Below are 20,422 nucleotides of genomic sequence, written 5' to 3'. Positions count from 1 at the left end.
AACATTCTCTTTCTTCTTTCCTCCCAACTCCCCTTTCCCCTCCCCACTCGCAAGAGCGGATTGATTATTTTGCACGTAATAAGCTGATTCAGAGTCGCGGGCAACATAAATAGCCGTGACACGGCCGAGGTAGGCGACCGGTGCTGCCAGCACGCGCTAGAATATTGCAAGTATGTTGTTTCATTGACCCCGAGGAATCACACGCCCGAGCATGGGATTGCGGAGATAGGATAGTTTCGAGTCCTACATATATGGACGATGCGCGCTAACTCCCAAGGCTCGTGTTTCCTACGCGTATCCAAAGGCTCTACCGGTAGTGTATAGTCGAAACACGTATATTTTTCACTACGCGCTTACTCGTTATCTTATGGCTTCTCGGATCTTGTATACACCTTTCTACCTTACCGACGGAGCGTGACGTCGTAATTCCTGTAGTGTCCTTGACTTTTACATAGAAATTTCAAAGCGACTCTAACTCCTCGTATAGCCACTGCTATGCGGGACGCCCTTGGTTTTCGTGCCCTTCGTTGTTTTGACTGTCTCGTGTTTTTCTTCGATGGGATTAACTCCTCGCTCTAGGACGGGGGGGCGGAGTCTCAACGGTCACTGGCGGTTGGGAACATCTGGAAGGTTAGACATTTTTGCCTGACACGTAAGCTGACTCGTGCACGATGACTGCCGCGGAGTGCAAGGTACTACGTGAACGTCGGAGACCTTGTACGTGGTTGTTCTGGGTACGTATCGCGAGTGAACGTGGGGCAGCGGGGAGTCGCGGGTGACTCCACGGAGTGAACGCACTTGGAACGCAAACACGAACTGCTAGGCAAAGTAGACTTCCTGGAGTCAAGGCTGACTCTGATGCAACAGGATGCCGGCTATTAGCTCGACCCCAGGATTTTTGCTGCCTCTCTCTCTCTTTGGCTTCCCTCGTGAAACATCCCTGGACACCCCTCGATTGCCGATTAGCCAATGGCGAATGTGCATGGGGCAATTATGAAAATATTTAGGTCTGTTTTTTTTTTTTATACGTTTCCGACGAGGTCCCTGACATCGGGTCTTTGCCCTGTAGATTTTTTGTTCAGACATGTTTTTTTTTTACACTTTCAAAATGGTGCATCTTTTTTCGTCGATTTTATCGAAGACAAAATCTCTCCGCTGTGTCTATTGACTGCCATTTTTTTTTACGTGGCACGAAGCAGACGAGGCTAGAGGGCACTGCTGGTTCATATTGTCAATTTAGAAATTGTATGAAGTTGGGTTTTTGGGGGCCTCTGTTGCGTCAACACGTGTCGATACGGGATCCGAGGTAATTAATCGTAGATTGATAAGATTGACACGCGCGTCCTTGTAGCGTTGCGAAGACTGCACTGTGAATCCACGAATGCCGGACGTTCGATTCGAACGAAAAACAGGTCGGAATCATAATCGATAACCAAAGTCACAAGATACCGATAAGCGTAACGCGATAAAGTTTCTTTTTCCTCCCCCGTCACTCCCCTCTCTCGACGTATCTGTTTATGACTGAACGCATCGAGCATCTTTTTTTTTTTTTCTTTGCTCACCATGCTCACCGTCCCTCGACGAATCTGATGTTTGTCACCTGTGAACACGCGAATCTTACGCGAAGCAGCAACAAATATATTTGTGAAATATTTTACGGGTAGGAACAGACGGATTCTGGAACGAGTCGAATGAAGGAACTGGATGAAATAATATAACAATGGAAACTGGGAGAACTGGTCGGGTCGTTCGGAAAAAATTATTTTAAAGTATCCGATGTCCTGATACGAGGCGCCTGGCCTGACGTTGCGTAATAAGGACGAGCATTATTGGCCATTGTTGCAGAAAACGTCATACCCGGTTAACTTATGGGATTATTATTAATTTAATTAATTTAATACGTCGGTCACCTTCTGGGAGAATATTGTGAGACTTATTGGATTAATGGGGAGAACGAAGGAAAACGGTGATCGTGACTGTCTGGTAAGAGAGAGCTTAGGAAATTGTATTACGGCGCATGGGAAAAGAAAAGGACAATAAAAAATGAAAAAATTTTTCGGACGTGTGTAGCAAATATTTTCATAGGTGTGCGTCATTGGCTTGTTTTTCTCGTAATCACTCGGCACACATGCAAGACTTTTGGCTTTGCCAGCCAAATGCTGTGTGTATATATATATATGTATATTTATGTAATAATGTACAGCGATGTCTCACAGATGCACAGCCGATAGCGTCGCGACGCGTCTTGAGATACACATGTGGGGTCGGGTTGAAATTTCGTAAAGGGATTTACAAGGTGGGGGAGCCTATTACGATAATAGTGTGGAGAATACGCAAATAGTGTAGTTACTTGAAATTGATAAGGACTATACGGACGTTGAGTCGATAAGAAAAAGAAAAAAGGAAAAATTCGGAAAATCAATGACATAATTTAAAATCATACGTGTCTACTTGCCTCTTTTTTATTTATCGATATTTTTCATAATAGAGCGATACGGGCTCGTGCAGTTAATCCAAAGATTCAGCTTTAAGCATCAGATACTTGGAAATCGTTACGATCCATCTTCAATGACGGTAGTTATACCCAATAATGAAAACAGCTACGAGTTCGTATCGTACTGATAGTGTTTACACTGATCGAACGATATGCTCGTAAGAAGGTCAGATATTAGGGTGGGTACACAGTGCGACTATCTGTCTCCAATAAAGTCTTTCGATCCGTCTTTGTTATTGGGTCTAGGTACGTTTCTATTTAAAGAATTTGCTATGTCTGACTTTATTTATACAGACGTTTCGTCGCGGGTTTATTCAGCTATAACGTATCAGCTAGCACTTGTGCTTCTTTTTTTTCAATCTATCGTATTTTCGTCTTTTCGTTTCTTTTCCGTTTTCCCTGACACGAAATCGCAGGAACACAAATGCGCCTCGAGCGCTGTCGGGAAATGTCGTTGGGAAGCGTCCGGCTTAATCTGATTGTAGTTGCAAGCCCGTCCGCTGTGCGTCACCGTCGTCGTCCGGCCAGTCGACGCTTCGTCGCTGTTCGAGGAAATAACCGCCAAAACCGTCTTGCTATCGCGGTCGTCTCACTGCGTTGTAACATTGTGATAAATATTATAAAATCGCTCGTTGCATAATGATATTTATGGAGACTGTGGAGATTCTTCGTAGCACTTGTGAACGGACTTTATTATTGCGTCGCTGATCGCACGCTCGAGTACCGTGCGTCGGTTCGTTTGTTGGCTGTTACGTACAACTTGTTTTTCCCTGCAGCTATTAGCATTTGCAGATCGTAACCTCGCTGCTCGGCTGTCATTGGCTGGATACAGAGGAAGACGCCCGCTCATTGGTACGTACGTATCGCGGGGCCGTTGACGGTCTGCAACGACCTTGTCAGGGCATTGCCCGCCAATCCCTTACTTCTTATTGGCTGAATTTTTATTCTAATAAAACTGCCGTTCTTATCTTGCTCGCCAGCGCTATGCTTTGGCCGTGCGTATACATAATACGAACATCGCGTGTTACGCGCTCTGTCGCGTCGATCTTTTTCTTGGAAGACGTTGTTGTGGCACGTGGAGAAACTTCGCGAGTCGGTGGCAACGCTGGCTCGGAATGCGCGACTTAAATTTTGATAGAACATTTGTTTTGACAGAGAAGAATCCTTTTGTTCCAATATTTTCCTAAGATGCACGTGTGACTTTATACGCCATCTTCATTTTTCGACACGTAACCGACGCATTGTTATCGAAGTCGTGCTTACGTACCTTGACTTTGATTTCGAACCGTAGAAAAAGTTTGCGGTCCAAAGGCGTGCCAGGACTTTTTGTCTTACTTATTTTCAAAGATGAAAGCGAAGAAAAATACAAAGCGCCGAATTCTAGTCTGACGGTCGTGCATTGTTTTTTCTTTCTCTTCTTTTCGTCTACGCGAGACTCCTGTACGCTGTTGCGCATGCGCGAAAGCGCATCGTAGACGCTAGTTCGTGTTTCACTCGCAGCACGAGGAAGAACAAAAACCAAAAAAAGGAAGGATTAAATCGACGAGATAAAAGAGACGAATGCAGATTTTTTTCTATATATTCGATCTCGACTAACTCGCTATTTTAATCGATTTCCTCATCTACCCTGACCTGCCTTTTTCTCCAATTAAATTCGCATTTGACTATTGTCCCTCGTTCGCAACGAATCCTCGGCCTTGGTAACCACAATCCTTCTGAATATTATTATTACAATTTTTTTTTTCCAAAATATCTTTTCAACCATTCAAACTCACAATCGACGCCCAACAAGGATAATCTTAGCATATAATTTTCTCCAAAAAAAAAAAAAAACCCCACGGCATTCGAAACTCAGCGACTCTGCGCGTCTTCGTTTTTTCCCATTGGAAGGAAACTTCGCGTTTTTCGTTCGCTAAAAATAGTTTGCCGAACGCTTTTAGCGATCGTTCAACATTCGTGTTTGTTTTTTGGCACGCAGGCTGCACGCCCGCACGTTACCACGTATGTACATACACACAACCACGCGTGTAATCGCATGCACATACTAGCTCCCAAAAAACATAACGTCCGACTTAAACATTTTTTCAAAATTTTCATATTTTTTTTTTTATCTAAAAAAAAAATTACTCGCAGTCGAAAAATTTCACAAAGTGCGTAAAATAAAAAAATCTACACTCTTTTTACACTTTGCGTAAAACTATCGAAATATCCAAAAAATTACTTTTACCTATTTACACCACCTAGTGTCATTTACCTGGCAGTCAATTTTGCTTGCCGCGAATGCACGGGCCTCTGCGAAGTAAAAAAACCGTCGCCAGTAACACGTCCCGTATCACGCATATTTACGAACGCCTAAAAAGACGCGCGCCTATGTGCGGCTGTTACGATTGCAGGAATATTTGCATGTGACTAGGAGGGTTACGCAACGTAGGAAAAAACGACGGCCGCCTTAAGCATTCAAGACTTGAAACGGCTTGTAGCGCCCTACTGGCTCGGCCTTGAGATATGAATAGATGCTCACGAAGAGTGCAGTGCTCCGTTGCGTAAGCGGACGCGTTTTATTTGCAAATTCGCGGCCGTGCTCGTGAGACGGAAGAAACCACGGAGAACATCGTTCTCTCAGCTATACGTATATAAGCCACCTACCCTATTACATATATATATATACGCCGATAAAAGAAGTCAGGTAAGCCTGACAAACTTATATGGTATGCCAAGTCATTTTACGAAATATTTTTAACCATTCGTACAGGTTATGATCGTTGGCGTTAGATTTTTTTTCCTTTTCTATTTTTTTCGCACAATTTTCTGTGGGCGGGACCGATGGTCGTTATCCTCTCGAAATCTGATGACGGTGTTCGATAGGTATAGAAAACAGAATATTATCTGCGACTTGGACACGTGTGGATATTATGTATACGAGGGAAGATAGCGCGGATCTAGCGATTGATCGATAAGTATTAAAAAAAATTTTTTTTCGATATTAATTCGCAATGACGCTGGGATTCCTACGATACTGCGGGGGGGCTTTTTTTTTTAACGATGTTATCGTTAGAACGATGAAATAATTTAATACTAGTTCTTTTTTTTTTTATTATGAATATATATATACACTTTAGATGCCGACGTGTAGCGGAGTGGAGGTTGTTCATTCATTAGGACCCAGTAAGAATCTTATTAATGATACTGAGGAATCGTAAAATAAGAATTGTAAAAATAAAAGGTGGCAACGCGACGTGTGTCATATCGTTACTCCCGGCACGAGACTTCTCGTGGCGTTTGGCTTATACGAGTGAACGTTTGTTATGCCGTAACGCATTTATACGATTTTCTGGCTTTAGCTCGCGAATAGTAGAGCAGCTCGACGGTAGCTTCGTTGGAGTTATCGGATGCGTAACAGATACATCGAGCTCGACGCTGGTATTGGCCCTTGAGAGGTTATGTGAAATTTTGAAAAAAAAATTCGATGCCAATCGATGATCATTGGATCTTTGATAAACTTATGGAGCCTCGACTTTGTCTATCCGGTACCGGAAGTATCACGTGTCGATGCATCCGTTTTAGGCGACGGATTTGAGAATCTTAACACGGCAGTCGTGCGATTTTACTACTTATTTATAGAAATAATATATATTTATATTATATATATTTATGTTATGTATATTATTATAATTATATATATGTATACTTATTTATGTAAATAGCGATTTATAGAAATGGAAACGACGCCCGGCGTCGTATTTACTTTGGGAAGGAGGGGGTATTCTGGTCGAAATACATAAATTTGGTACGTCGCGTGCGACAATTATTTTTTCGTTCGTTGTAACGGGTGTTTGATTTTTGAAAATTTTTTTTTTCGATTTGGCCACTTTTTTGGTATTTTTTGTTTGTAACTTTATTTTTGGGAGGGGTGGGGGGGTAATTAATTTTGACAGAGATAGAACGACGTTAGGATATTCGTTGCTTCTCCTTCTTCGTCTTGCCTTGTTGGCATCTGCTGCGAATTCGCATACGCGTTCACGCCTACGCGTGACATGCGTAAATACACGCAGCGCACGCACACACTCGGGCACACGGTCATTGGCCCCCTCTGCACACGCGAGGCAACGGCGTCGCGACGCAGCGATATGGACACGTTCCCGTTTAATTCTATGTATATCTGGGCTCGGTTCTCGGTGACGCGAATATTTCGCTTGCAGAATTTTTGGGCGTCCCGATTTTTTGGGGCGAGCTTCGAAAAATTTTGGCAGACATCCTAGCAGCACGGCCATTGGCTGATTCACGTTTCGACGATTTACGTGAAATTTTTGCAAACTTTTTTTTTTTCATGTATTTTCTTTCTTTTCCACATAAATCTTTATTATTCGCAATTTTTTTTTTCTTGGTGACGATCCAGTATCGCGGTGAAATGATAATAATTTTTGGATATGCGACGGAAAAAAGAAAAACATTGGTTCCCAGTACTATGAAGTCATCGCGAAATTTTGCTCAGTTGCCTGTGCAAGTCAGTAATCCAAGGAAATTGCGAGTGACGTTTGACTTTTTTTGCAAAATTTTTTTTTAATGCGCGGGGCTCCGCGTTCACCTCCTTCTGCACTGTCCTCCTGATTTTGCTTCGAGGCTGACGTCGCCTGACTTCGCTTCGCCCCGCGTCACGACGATCAGGAATGTGAGCCAACTGAGGGATTCCGGAATTATCCCCTTTCACGGGACCGGTTCATCCCCGTGAGATCTTGCTGACCCATTAGGGATGGACGAATCAAATTGAAATAACAGCGAATTCCAACGATATAAAAATTTTAAAATAAATTATTACCCCAAAGTTTTTTTTTTTATCTTAATCAAATATGCCAAACGTTTCATCAATATCAATCCCCAATAGTACCGTAGCGTCCCTTAAAACATGATTCTTCGATTATCAACATCGAACCCAAATATAGTTTACGATATACGTATTTTTACTCTCACCCACCTACTTCTTATTATCTCACGATGTTATCACGTACCCACTGTACCGCTGATTCAGATAACAATAGTAAAACTTCCCATGGAACTTGATACATTTCGTACTCGGGTCCAAGCATCGCAATAGGCAGGTGCGTTTCCATGACCAGATGGTATTTGGTTCCCGGACCTTCTGTTGTGTGACATGGGTAGTCAGGATAGGTACCAAGGTACAGGCTACCTAAGACTACTTCCTCTTCACACGCTATCAGAGCTACGGATGAAGAGGATGGGGGGGGGAGGGGTATAGCGTCTTTACGTAGTTTTCATGAACGGCGACCGCGATTCTGTTTTTGTGCATCAGGGGGCTTGGGTCATAATAGTATAGTAAGGGTGTCCAGGATATATGAATTAATGAACATAAAGCCGCATCCACATATGCGTATATCTATGCATATATCAAGTCGCTGCGATATATCGCCTTACCGTATGTCGGATAGGATAGCATTTACACGTATACTCCAGTCATAGTACTTAGCTACCTATATATACATATATATATATATATATATATATATACATGGGGCATAAATAATGAGATCGTGTCGGAAGATGGCCTAGATATCCAACGGGCTGCAAGAAAAGGGCATTGCCGTCGCCCGATGGCAGCCGGCCTTTATGCCGCCATTCTACGAAGAGGAGGTATGGAGGAGAGCAAAAAAAAAGGGTTCGTCGACGGTTTACTTGTCGCATGAAAAATCCCACGCGATTCTCCAGCCGGGGTAGGTCAATAGGCAGAATGGATCTTCGAGGCACTGTGAACGCTCCTTTACATGTACCGCAATGGTAAGAAGATTGCGATGATGATTCCGTGATTGGATTTTTGAGTCATCAAAATCAAAATATTTTTTTTTTGATTTTAGTTTTTTTTTTCAGTGCCCAAACATACGGTGATTACAGTGTAAAATATTTGTGTGGATTTTTTAAATTTTTGAAAAATTTTTTTTTTTCGATTTTTCAAAAGTAACTCCTAATTCATTACGTATACCTGTCTTTGGGTATATGGTTATTTTCATCATCTCCGCTTTCGAAATTCTCTACGATCTTTCGTATACGGGAAGATGGCTAGGAACCGGAAGTCATTTGAGTCTGGGTTTGTACAATGATAACCGAAACGTTTTTAAGTACCGCGAGGTGCTGCGTTCACGTTATCGGAATACGAATGCGCGCGGTATGTTAATTAGGTGTTTGCTTTTAATTAGGAACAGAGACCGGTAACCCTTTGGGCACGACCGGCTTCATCGAGATACACACATATACGTGGGTTGGTTAGCCATCGGATCTTATCGTTCACGAGGCGCATCTGTTTTGTAATTTCGGGAGGAGCAAAAGTACATCCTTTTTTTTTTTTTTAATTGTGCTAATTAGGGTAATCGATTCCAAAAGGTGTTGCTCGAGCCGACTGGAGCGCAAGATGCACTTAGTAATAGTGAAATTGAAAGGGTTAATTTTGAGTAAAAAAAGAAAAAAAAATATTACAAATTGAAAATAAAAATGGTCGAATTAAAAAATTTTGTTTTTCATCTAATTACAGGAGTCACGTTCAAGGCGCACAGATTGATCCTCGCAGCATGCAGCAAGCACTTTCAGGAACTGTTCGAGGGTATGCCACCATCTCCCGCAGGATTGATAGTCATTCTGGATGGTACGAGTGCCCACAATATGGCAGCTCTACTCGAGTTCATGTATCGTGGCGAAGTCCACGTGTCCCAGGAGTCTCTTAGCTCCTTTCTCAAGGCTGCCGAATGCCTGCAAGTACGTACAACCCATTTCGGTATAGCTCTGCCGTTGCGGCGAATTGGCCAGTCTCTTCTGCGATAACGCAATCAGATAATACATACGGAACAGAGAAAGTTTCCGTATGGAGGAATAATGAAAAAAAAAAAAAAAAATAAAATTTCTTCGTTCCGTCCGCAGGTGAAGGGCCTCTCAATAGAGCACGAGAAATTGGCGGTGGCGCAGAGGCACGCTGCGGAAACAAATAATTCGTCGTCGGACGGCGGAGGTGGTGGGGGCGGTGGAGGTAGCGACGGTGGCGGCGGTGGCGGCGGAAGTGGAACCGGCGAGATCACCGGAGCCGGAAACGTCGGCGGTAGCGTCGTCAAGAGGTCTCCGACGCCAGCGCCTTCGCCGGCGTCTACCTATACTGTACCCAACGCTTACTCTACGTCTCACTATTACGAGAGCCCACGAAAGAGGGTAATAAGGTGAGTCATTTATTGCCTAGATTTTATTGAGCTTTACAGTGGTACCAACCGTCGTCCACTTTACCCCCACGTGCATTCTCTGTCGGTCAATGAGAAAAATAATGACGAATACATTCCCTGATGGGAAACCTCTTGTTTCTGAATCAGCTTAACCTTTGCCGGACGTATTATTTTGCCAGGGGTGCCAACAGTTCGTAAATTTTTTAGGTGTCGAAGGTATCGACAGAAAAAACGTAAGGGATCCCGATCTAGGGTCCCCAGAGGACGTAACTAGCGGTGCAACTGTTTCGTAGCTGTTTTCATTTTATCTCTAGTGAATCTAGGGACTTTTTGTTTTTTTCACTTCGCGTTATTTATTGTCCCTCTCTCTTTCTTGTATTCGGGGATTCGTCCGTGTCTCCTTGATTTTTTATCTTGGTTTTTTTTTTTTTTTTCGTTTCCAAACTCAATTCCCTATGGATTATCTTCGGGTCGCTATCGAACTTTCTCCTAGGGACTTTTTGGTTGCCGTGTCGTATCTGCTTGTGCTTGTGCGCTCGTGGGGTGGTTTTGTGTCGGTGTTAATTAAAGGATGACTTGAAAGGACGCGTGTGCATGGCAGGTCGCCGAGCGACGTGGACGCCCTCGGCAGGGCGAGCGTTTTACGGGACGGCGGTACGTTCCGGCCCGCATCTGCTCCCCATCCACTTCTTCTCGAGAGTCCTGTGTATCAGCCGTTTCCTCATCCTTCGGAGACGCCGACCCACCCCCATACGGCGCCCCACACGCCCACGGAACTCGAACGGGAATTGGAACGGGATCGTTCCGAGGAACGCGGTAATGGAGAACACAAGGACAGCGGTGCAGAAGGTCGGGATCGTTCCGAGGAACGCGGTAATGGAGAACACAAGGACAGCGGTGCAGAAGGTAAGGAGAGAGAGAGAGAGAGAGAGAGAGAGAGAGAGAGAGAGAGAGAGAGGGAGAGAGGGAGAGAGAGAAAGGACCTATCCTACATTTTCTTTTATCCAGCCACGGTTCCTCATTATTATTCCGACGATTTTCGTCCTTTGTCGTCCTGCTTCTATAATTTTTTTTTTTAATTTTAATTACAAGCAGCCGTCGTCGCCAGTTGCGAATCTTTTAATACGCGACCGTGAACGCGTCGCGATCTTTTAATGCAGAAAAGTGTCTAAAGAATGTACCGGGTGTCTAATTTGTGCGAATTTTGTTTACTTATGAAATTAACGGAAAAGACGTGTAACGGCTGAAAAAATATATTTTGGGGGAAAATTTTCATTTGACTGTTAGACATTGATTTTTGAAAAAAAAAAAAAAAAATTTCATCGACAAAAAGTTTTGTATGACCACGGGGGTTATATGATTCAATTAAAAAATAGTGAAATAAATTACCACCGGGTAGATAAGCGCGGGACAACCATTGTATAGGGGTGAAATGCGTTTCATCCCTGTTTTTTTTTCCTTTTTGGATTATGAATATTTTAATAATTCACTGTTCAATCGTTAATTTCCGTTTTCTACCCTCCTTTTTTCCCCTCCTACTCCCTTAATCCCCACCGAGGTATTCGTCACGATTTACAAATGTCTTTTCGTCGCGCGAATCTCACGCAAATTTCTCTCTTGGCACTTTCGACAGATTTGCGAATAAAGCAGGAACCAGTGGCGCTGACGGATCGCGAAAGGACAGAAAGGTTGGCCGAAAGGTTATCCGGCGAGATCTACACCGGTAGAGGCGTAGAGGCTGGTACCTACGGGCCACCCGCGGACCACGTACACCATGGCGCCCAATTGGGGCCCTCTATGGGGGGCCCCATGCCTCCTGCTCATCCACCCACCCCTGATCTCAGTCCAGCGCCAACTACACCCGCCATGTGGAATACGAAAATAAACAAGGCCGGTACCGTGTCCACGCCCGACGGTAAGTTTGAAAAATCCTTCGTAAATTTTGAAAAAAAAATATTAATTTTTCTTTTCATTACAACATTAAACCGGCCATTCAAATGAAGTATATCACAAAAGACCCGCATTATTTTTAACAACCGTATTTTTCTTTTGACCGCGTTCATCGAAAATTTCATACCCGAATGGCATGACGCGTTTTCGGGCGACAAAAAAAAATCCTTATTAATTATTAACGAACGAGTCAATAACCCCCCCCTGCCCCCCTCACTTCTTTTTGAACCGTTCCAGCGTAGATATCGCTCGACCGGAAAATTTAATACCAATCAAACTGAAATCTTACGAATTCGTCTTTATTTTACGAATTTCGATAACCTTTGGTGTTACGGTCAGGGAGGTCGAGCGTCCCATCCCTCCCCCCCCTGGAATATCCCCCCTTTCTTCCTCTCTCCCTACCTTGTCATCGACAGTCGATGGAATTGACGATTCCGCCTTTATGTGGCAGCTGCTTGCACATTTGGCCGTAATTATTGGCGTCTCCGCTAGATGGCGGGGCGGCCGGTCAAGGTCAAAACTCGAAAAGCGTGTACGAAAACTTTAATGTGTTCGTGAATAAGATGTAAAGCGGCAATGCTGTATCTGCAGTGTATTCGTGGTTAGCTGGTAGCCGAATGGAGCATTGGCGCATGTACGCGTTCCTTACGTGTTTTCGGTGACTCACGAGTTCGTTGAACCTGATAAAACGCACGCGCGCTTCGACTCAATGCCATAATATGCAATGTTGATTGTCGATTATTTTTGCCATTTTTACCGAAACCTGCGAGGATTCAACTTTTCGTTATCTTCGCGTGACGCGAGGCGTTAGCTTCGGCGGGGATCCTACCACGTAGTACAGTATCATAGTTATATATGATAAATATACGATGCGGATAAATAAATATTTTTGTTTAAATTTATTCATAATTTTGTCGCGGAATGTACCGCGCTAAGCGATGTCAGTTCTTAGTGTTGCGTGTGCTGTAATGGAATTGGCGAATGACGTATTAGCCGCATTTGGCTTCAGTTACGTCACAGCTGCGGGTAACTTCGCGCTCTGGTAATAAACCGGCTTCTCATTGGTCAGCCGTGACTTTTACGATGCGCGGCGGGAAATTCAAAATTTTTTTATATACGCATCAAGCCATTTTTCAATTGTCAGACGCAACAATGGAAATTGACACTGGTACGGTCGATTTTGATTCGTCACTGTTGAGGGGTTCGAAAATCAAGATAACTTTGAGGTCCTTTGATCGATGAACCGACAAAGACAGGATTGAAAAATTTTCAAAACAGACTGTACCGCACGTGTCATCTTAAATGTCTGTGGTTTTCTTATCTTGAGATACCAAAGTCAATTTAAACATTACGTCGTGACTCTTGCATGCGTTAACCAGAAATCGACGACTGATAATGCATGTGCAATTTGCGACTGAAACTCGTGGAAAAGTACGGCAGCGCTCTTTGATAAGGTAAATGAGAAAAAAAAAGTTTAACTTCGCCTAACGGTGTATCGGGTCGTTCAACGTTTCGAAAAAAAGAAGCATACGTGCACGAAACTCTCTTGTTTCGTTGGTTTGTGCAAGGCGGTGCAAGAAAGAGAGTAGAAGAGTTAAAGAAAAAAGATACTCGAACGTGCCTTCTTCCCAAGAGCCGGTAGCAGCCTTACTGGGTATCTACTATGTATCTTATTGTATCAGAACTGGATAACGGGTGTCACTTTTTTTTCCCTCCAAGTCCCCGCATCGGCGTCACCAGTGGCTTTTCTCGATAACGTCGTACCCAGTCGTGCTAATCCAATTTTCTTTTTTAGTTGTAAGCAAATTTTGACTTTTCTTTGGTTACCCTAACTTTTAACTTAGGTACATGAGACATTTAGTGCCTGTTCAGTTGTATGTCTGATCCGTGAATATTTCGTATGCTGTTGGCTATATTTTATTATTTTTCTATATCGTGCTTGACTTGTACGTTGAAGCCGTTGTGAACGGGACTTTAATTACGTAAAGTCTAGCAATCGATGGCGCCTTTGATGATTCCTTTCTACTTCCTGGACGTTACAAAATGCACCTGAGAGGCGGACGCGTTGCATCACTCCTGGCGGCTGCACGTGGAGTCGGTTCAGTGTTGCAACTATCGTTACGCCTCGTAGCATCTTCGTCTCTCGGCAGAAAATACGGATTGAGGAGATAGAGAGGCTTCATGTTGAGAAACAGAGTATCGTGTGACACGAAACAAAAAAAATGATAAGGTCGAAGATATTTGGTTTAAACACTATCACAAAGAGCGGACAAATATTTATTGATAATGGGAATTTAGTTTTGTAATTTTTTTCGGCAATTTTTTTGGTCATTCGAGGTACGTGCCACTTGTGGTGCCACGTACCACTTTACTGGTACTTTTTAATTATCGGACGTGATTCGCGCACGAGAGGGATAATTTAAAAAAAATGTATATATATATATATTTATATTAGTAGAATTTTTCTAGACAGCATTTAAGATGGTCATTAAGTGACATTCTAGAACGGTACTGTATGGTTATACATGTGACGGTGATTTCTTTAAAAAAAAAAAAAAAAAAGCAGAGGTGGAACGGCGCAGTTTCTTCGAAACCGAAGGCAGGGAGAGAGGGCCTGTTAATTCCTTAAATGTTTCCGCACCGAATATCATGGATAACGTTACACGTTACTTTATCCAGAAGTAATCCAGCTGGTTCACATTGGAAACCCCGCATGTTCTTGAAATTCAGTGAAAGGATGGAGTGACCCATCCGATGCGGTTGGCGCCAAGTACCAAACCGGAAACTAAAATGAGATGTGAGAAACTCGAAAAAAAAAAACAGAAAATATTGTGAAAATCGGTTGTAAGTGTGAAAATATATGACGTCACTCGATATTTGCGTCATTCGTCTACGTAAAAAAATCAGACGACACCGCACGAGAAATAGTCCTCCATTGCGGTTTAGAAGGCTCAAAAAATTAGGTCCTAAAATACTTCCTTCGTTTGATATAAAATGTGTAGAGTTCTTTAAAGATAAAAAATAAAAAATTTTTTTAAAGTCTCTTCCGCCATCTTGCCTACAAACGTACCACATCGAATTTTCAAACTTACATAGCTCCCTCCACGATACAGTTATCCGATCTGAATTTTTTCCCTACGAAATATAACTTTTGAATGTTTCACAAAACATCGATCCACTCGCGATAATGAAGTCTGAAAAAAAAATATCTCGATTTTAAATAATCGCAGAACGTTCCGGACTCTTCGGTTGCCATGCACGATCGACTATCGTATCCTCGAACTTTTTTTTCTTATAAGTCCGATCGTGTGAAAGGCCCTTCGCATAAGGGCCCGGGGCTCTGAAGGGGACATGGGGCGATCATTCTGGAAAGGGGGTGGAGGGGGCGGTCCCAGGTACTCACGCTCGCGTTCACGCGAACGCTACAAAGAGGATGCAGGCAACGGTGCAGCCATTGCGACATCTCTTGCTCCGGCGAGCAGCTCACCGAGTGTGACACTACTACGCCGTGACTTTAGCCTGCACGAACGTTGTAGGCTACAAACGGCTACTATTTAATCTCGGCATCACTTTGCTTACCGGGAAGCGAACTGGGAAGTGATGCAGCGGTTATTGACGTTACTTGAACCCGGCTCGGTATGCTGTAGGCATTGAGGAGCATTTCGTCGATGCTAAGCACTGAAACAGGTTTGCAGTCACTGACGTGAAATTTTTTTTCGTTGGAAGCAAATTATTATTTTTTTTTTAAAGAAAATAATAAGATACTCTATATGAGACGAGGTCTATTATCTGAAAAAAAGATTTTTTTTTAACACGATCCCGATTCGCCTACGGCTTTAATATCGTCCTACCTTTTGGGTGTATGAATATATTTTTTTTTTTAATATTTACGTGATCGCCAAACGAGGTATTTGGATAAAAATGAAAAATTTAAATTTTGAAAATTATTCTCAGTTATCAATATTCTGAAGATGTCCAAGACGCGTGAGGAACTGTTTTCGATAATTTGTCGATACATTTTTTTTTTGCTTTTTCGAAAACTATATGGTATGTCCAGTGGCGTAACGGGGGTGAGCAATCCATAGGCGTAGCAATGTTAACAGGAATCTATGGCGTGAAAAATCGTCGAACCATCTTTCGGCCGCGACTATAGGGAATAGCTCGGTAGTATCGGGTCTCATCGTTGCGCCACGTTCTTGGCTTCACTTCAGTCTTCAATTCTCTTCACTTCACTTCCCTCTTCACGAGCATGACTTTCTCTTGGCGTTCACACGATTCTCGAACCTTGAATGCCTCGCGTGCAAGTCCTACCCGTTACTCATACCGGCGCCATCTTTGTTCCACAATAAAAATCATCTCTACCATGATTCCCAATGACGTCTGTCCTGGTCCATTCCGATCGTACTCGACAGCTGCTTCCTTGCGCCAAGGAATGAAATGTCTGTAAGCTTTGCTGATGCCAGTACCGTTGCACCAGACTAACCTAACCTCAGCGTATCTAGAACGACGGCCAAAGTGCGAGAACGAAATTTGACAACATTTTTTGAACACGTGTTTTTACGGAGAAAATTTTTTTTTTTTTTTTCACCGACTTAACCGCGCCTATTTCCGTCAGTCGGGTATTGAGATTTGTCGACGAGCAAAAAAATTGCATTTCTCAGCACATAAATAAGTTAAACGCGATTTATTAGACTCTAACATAAAATTTCGTCTCTGAATGACGACGCTAGGTGACATTCTAACGTTATTCATACGCGTATCTTTCAATTTGAGAACGGCTGAATAATTGCTAATCGGTACCAGCCGAGTTGTGCCAATTCGAAGTCTTGCTGGCCACCTGTTTCTCAGTTACCGGCCGTATGATGAATTTCCAGCAGTTTTACCTTAGTTGTATTTTTTTTCTCTCCTTCTTTCACCGTTTCTTGTTTTATTCTCCCTTCCGATAAATCGATTCTCCTAAGGGCCGAGCTACGTCGCCTAATATTGCCTGGACACGCGAACCGATTATCTGCAATCGTTTTTAAGTTGCCCTCGGAAGCCAGCCGTCCAGCCAGCCACCCAGCCAGCCAGTCATCCAGACCCTCCCTTTTTGGTGCAATAAATATTCAATTTCGATATTTAGTATTTTATTCTTTATATTTAATGGTAATGACGAGTATCCATGTAGCATAGTATGTGATATACTATATTTGATTTTATCGATAATGTCAGTTTATACGTACTTCTTTGAATTACAGTAGTTATCGGATATATATACAACTTTAGGCACGGACAAAAGAAAATATTATTTTTTTTTCTTTATAATAAGCCGCATTAATAAAGAAGAATGGCAAGAGTATACTATATTCACGTTCATACTAAAAAAAAGACTGCCAAATATTTTTCAGATACTTATTTACCATGTCCATTGTCGTAAATGCGGTAATGAAGCGCGTCCATAGCCTGTCATGCGGCATATATAACAAGAACGTTTGCGAAGGCCCAGGGGCGTAAAAAAAGGGGGTCGCATTGGATCCTTCAGGTCCCTGTACTTTGTTCACGAAAAACCCGTCTATTATAATCAATGCTAATCGCAAGGTATACCGTAAGATTCTCTTATAAACATTAAATTACATGTTCCATGTTGAAAATTTGTCATAATACTAAAAACCAGTTGCGCGCGTTTTATAAAATTTGGACTCTGGTGTAAATACGTGAAAATCGTTAAATTGAAAAAATTTCCGGTGAAAGTGAAAAAGAAAAAAAGTTAATTCATACGAAATAGATAAAGCGAAACATCATCGCTGACCAATCAGCGAAGTTCAGTTCGTAAAGTGCCGTAGTTCACGTCGAGACAAATGTGTCACCCGGTATATATAAACCGACATAAGTGTATCAGTTCCAGTAATAAAGTCCATTTCTGACTACAGTACAACAAGTGTAACAGGAATAGGAGAAAGGGAGAAAGAAAAGAGTCTCTTTCGACGTGCAATTTCCCAAGAAACTCTTGAATACTTAAGAACGTCGTTTCGAGTATTTTAAAACTCGCGGGACTACGTAACGCATCCATACGCGAGGCCGGTGAAAAATTAATGCACAGAATATACGTCGCCGGTAGCCCTGCGTCATTCCACGTAATGACTAACCCATTAATATTTCCATTGGAAATGTGAACTCGGCCTTAGCCAGTTTTCTCGTCCTACGATGCATCGTTGGCTAACCCAGACCCCGTCCTGCTGTAATTTCGTATCCGCTGGCTCGTCTTGATTTTCTTTTTCTTTTTTTACCCCCATTGCCCGTCGTTCGAAAATACAAAGCGAAGTATCGCCAGGGGTCTGGCGTTAGGTAATATAAAGGTGCTATACAGTGACTATAGCTAATATCAGACTGTACGTTAAACTTTTGCCAGTCTTAAAGACGCGACCATGCAGCGTTTGGAGGTTATGGTGCCCCGGGCTGTCCTGGACCCACCTCCTATTTACTATCGATCAAACGGAGAAGGTTAGATTCTTAGGAATACATTAGAACTTTTTGGCCTTGCCATTCTCTTGGCACGTACGTAAGGCCCCAGGGTCATCATCTACCTTCTGAAAATTATTTAAGTCCCAGTCGAAAGGACAGGCTAGGTCCATTCGATCCGCTGGACGATGCATCGAGAACGCGAGGCCCAATTTATTTGCCGGTAGAACAGCTATGGATTTCTATATGCTTCCAATGCACGTTTCAATGGGCGCAGCTGGGTCTTGTGTACTTTTATAATCGATTGGCGGCTCGCGCGTAACGCGGCCAACTTCACGTCTGTCTTTTCTACGATTTATTCTACGATGGCTGTCTCGTTGGGCGGTGGTCGGTGACGGAAACTACCCTTTGTCGAAGGGCGTACGATCTGTCGGACTATCGAATTTTTGTAAATTGAAATTATTAAAAATCTTTTTTTTAATTCAAAACTGTCTCAGACGTTTTTTATGTTATACGCGGTAAAATGGGGTCTGTGTATGATGGACTTTGTCACTGGGGTTTTTTTTTTCTTCTTTTTTTTTTTTTTTTCCGGGAAAATAATGCGTAAAATTTCACGTTTGGTCGTTCGCAATAATTCAACGACAGGTGTCGCTGTACGACTAAGTATGTAAAAGCACGGGCAGATGTATGGACTGTGGAAAAAGTACAGTGGCGACGCCTGGCGGTTAACGCGGGTACCGCCTAACGACGTAACTGGGTCACGGCCAGGAGGTCCTTCGGCGTCTCTTTGGAGAAACGTCGAGGAACTTTTGCGACGAATCCTCCCGTTCCATTTATTCTCATTCCTTTTCCCACGTCTCATCCAGACTGAGCTGGGCGTCTCGTTCGGGAGCTCCTTCCCCGGGAAAACTTTAACAAGTGGAACAGTCCGCTCGCTAGTCAGACAAGTGAATACAGGCACCCTTATACATACGGATGCAAGAGACGGTAATCTATCACGATGAATTACCTGTTAAATAAAACAATAATCCTCACCTAGCCGAACCAGCCGATCGTACGTTAATCGTTAAATCTTTGAATAGGACGAAATTTCTTTTTCGTATATTGACAAAGGGATCGATCGTTATCGATATTGACTTTTTGTCGATTAAAATTTAATCGACTGCTGATTATTCGAAATTTCATTCGTCCTAAGACTCGACAGAGACCCTGACGATCCTTCGTCGCTCGAGAAGTTTTAATATCGTGTATTTATAATATTCGAGAGTGTCTTGTATCCATCTGCACCTTTCTCTCTCTCTCTCCGTACGACACAGTCACGACTTTCTCCGGAATCTTCATTCACACCCACGGAAGCCTCCCAAGTGATCTTCACGATTGAGGCCAGGATCTTTAATAAAATCTTAATTAAATAATTAACGAATTACGATCTGCATAGGTATGAACTTTTATTTGCTCCCATTAAAATATCGATCATTACCCTATTTCCGGTTTTCAAGTTAAAACCCATATCCACGTACGCTCGAGTTAAGAAACAGCTAAAACCAGCAATTTACGTAAACCCTGTAATTTTTTAATTTACAAACTCTCCCCCTCGCCTCCCACCGCCGACAGTGCCGCGTAGCGTCAGAAGAGGCAGGGAGTGAATTTCGCCAGGCTAACTAACCGTCACGTAATATTCGTACACCCGCGACTGGCAGGCCCGGCCCGCGACTGTACAGGGTCGCGAGGTTACAGAGCGAAGGGGTTGATAGCCGAGCGCACACGTACCCGTGAAAGCTCCCTAGGGGGTGTAGCAGCAGCGATTACGTGTACTGCGGACATTCGCGGTACACGCCACGTGTAGAAGCTAGTAATTTTCGGGTTGTGCCGAGAGAAGACGCAGCGAAAGGGATTGACGTATGGGGGTGGTGGGGGTGGGTGGCTCCTTCAGTTACGCAGCGGAAACAAGGGTGACTAAGGTTGGTGGGTTCCTAGTTGGAGCGCGAGGGCTTGGTGTGGGTGGTGGGTACACATGCCTCGGTAGGGTTTGAACTATTGCGAATAGTGGGCAAGAGGGGTAGGGATGGAGCGGGTGATAAGGGACGAGACGAAATAGGGGCTGGTGGGTACCGCGAGTTGCTAGGTAAGCAGTAAGCGTAAAACGTGGGTGGTGAGGGGGTGGGCGACTGGAACCGGGAGGAGGGGGAGTAGGGCGGCTTTCGGGTCGTGACGTTTTTGGCATCGGAGGGTTCAGCTAGCAGAGGGGTGGACGAGGAGATGACGATAGAGCGAGCAAGGGAGGGTCTACGGGATGAGGGAAAGTGAAAGGAGAGGGCTGGGAGGGGGG

General features: G+C 43.4%; 1 protein-coding gene across 5 annotated transcripts in view; it reads left to right on the top strand.

Annotated features, from left to right (window-relative positions):
• Positions 1-20,422, top strand: part of LOC107264436 (zinc finger protein chinmo) — a 63,827-nt gene that overhangs the window by 20,708 nt on the left and 22,697 nt on the right. For 3 of the 5 annotated variants that reach the window (XM_025081712.1, XM_025081715.1, XM_025081714.1), the window contains exons 3-6: positions 9,033-9,253; positions 9,416-9,705; positions 10,289-10,554; positions 11,339-11,620. In XM_025081712.1, the coding sequence (XP_024937480.1) occupies positions 9,033-9,253; positions 9,416-9,705; positions 10,289-10,554; positions 11,339-11,620 (1,059 nt within the window). Of the gene's footprint in view, positions 1-8,080; positions 8,285-9,032; positions 9,254-9,415; positions 9,706-10,288; positions 10,555-11,338; positions 11,621-20,422 lie in introns of those variants that run through there. The other 2 variants (XM_025081716.1, XM_025081713.1) reach the window with 2 other exon arrangements.

The sequence above is a fragment of the Cephus cinctus genome, unplaced genomic scaffold (genome assembly GCF_000341935.2).
Source record: "Cephus cinctus unplaced genomic scaffold, Ccin1 Ccin1_scaffold0169, whole genome shotgun sequence".
NCBI classification, from domain to species: Eukaryota; Metazoa; Arthropoda; class Insecta; order Hymenoptera; family Cephidae; genus Cephus; species Cephus cinctus.
Note: the sequence above shows the minus strand (reverse complement) of the source record. Positions and strands in the feature narration are given on the sequence as shown.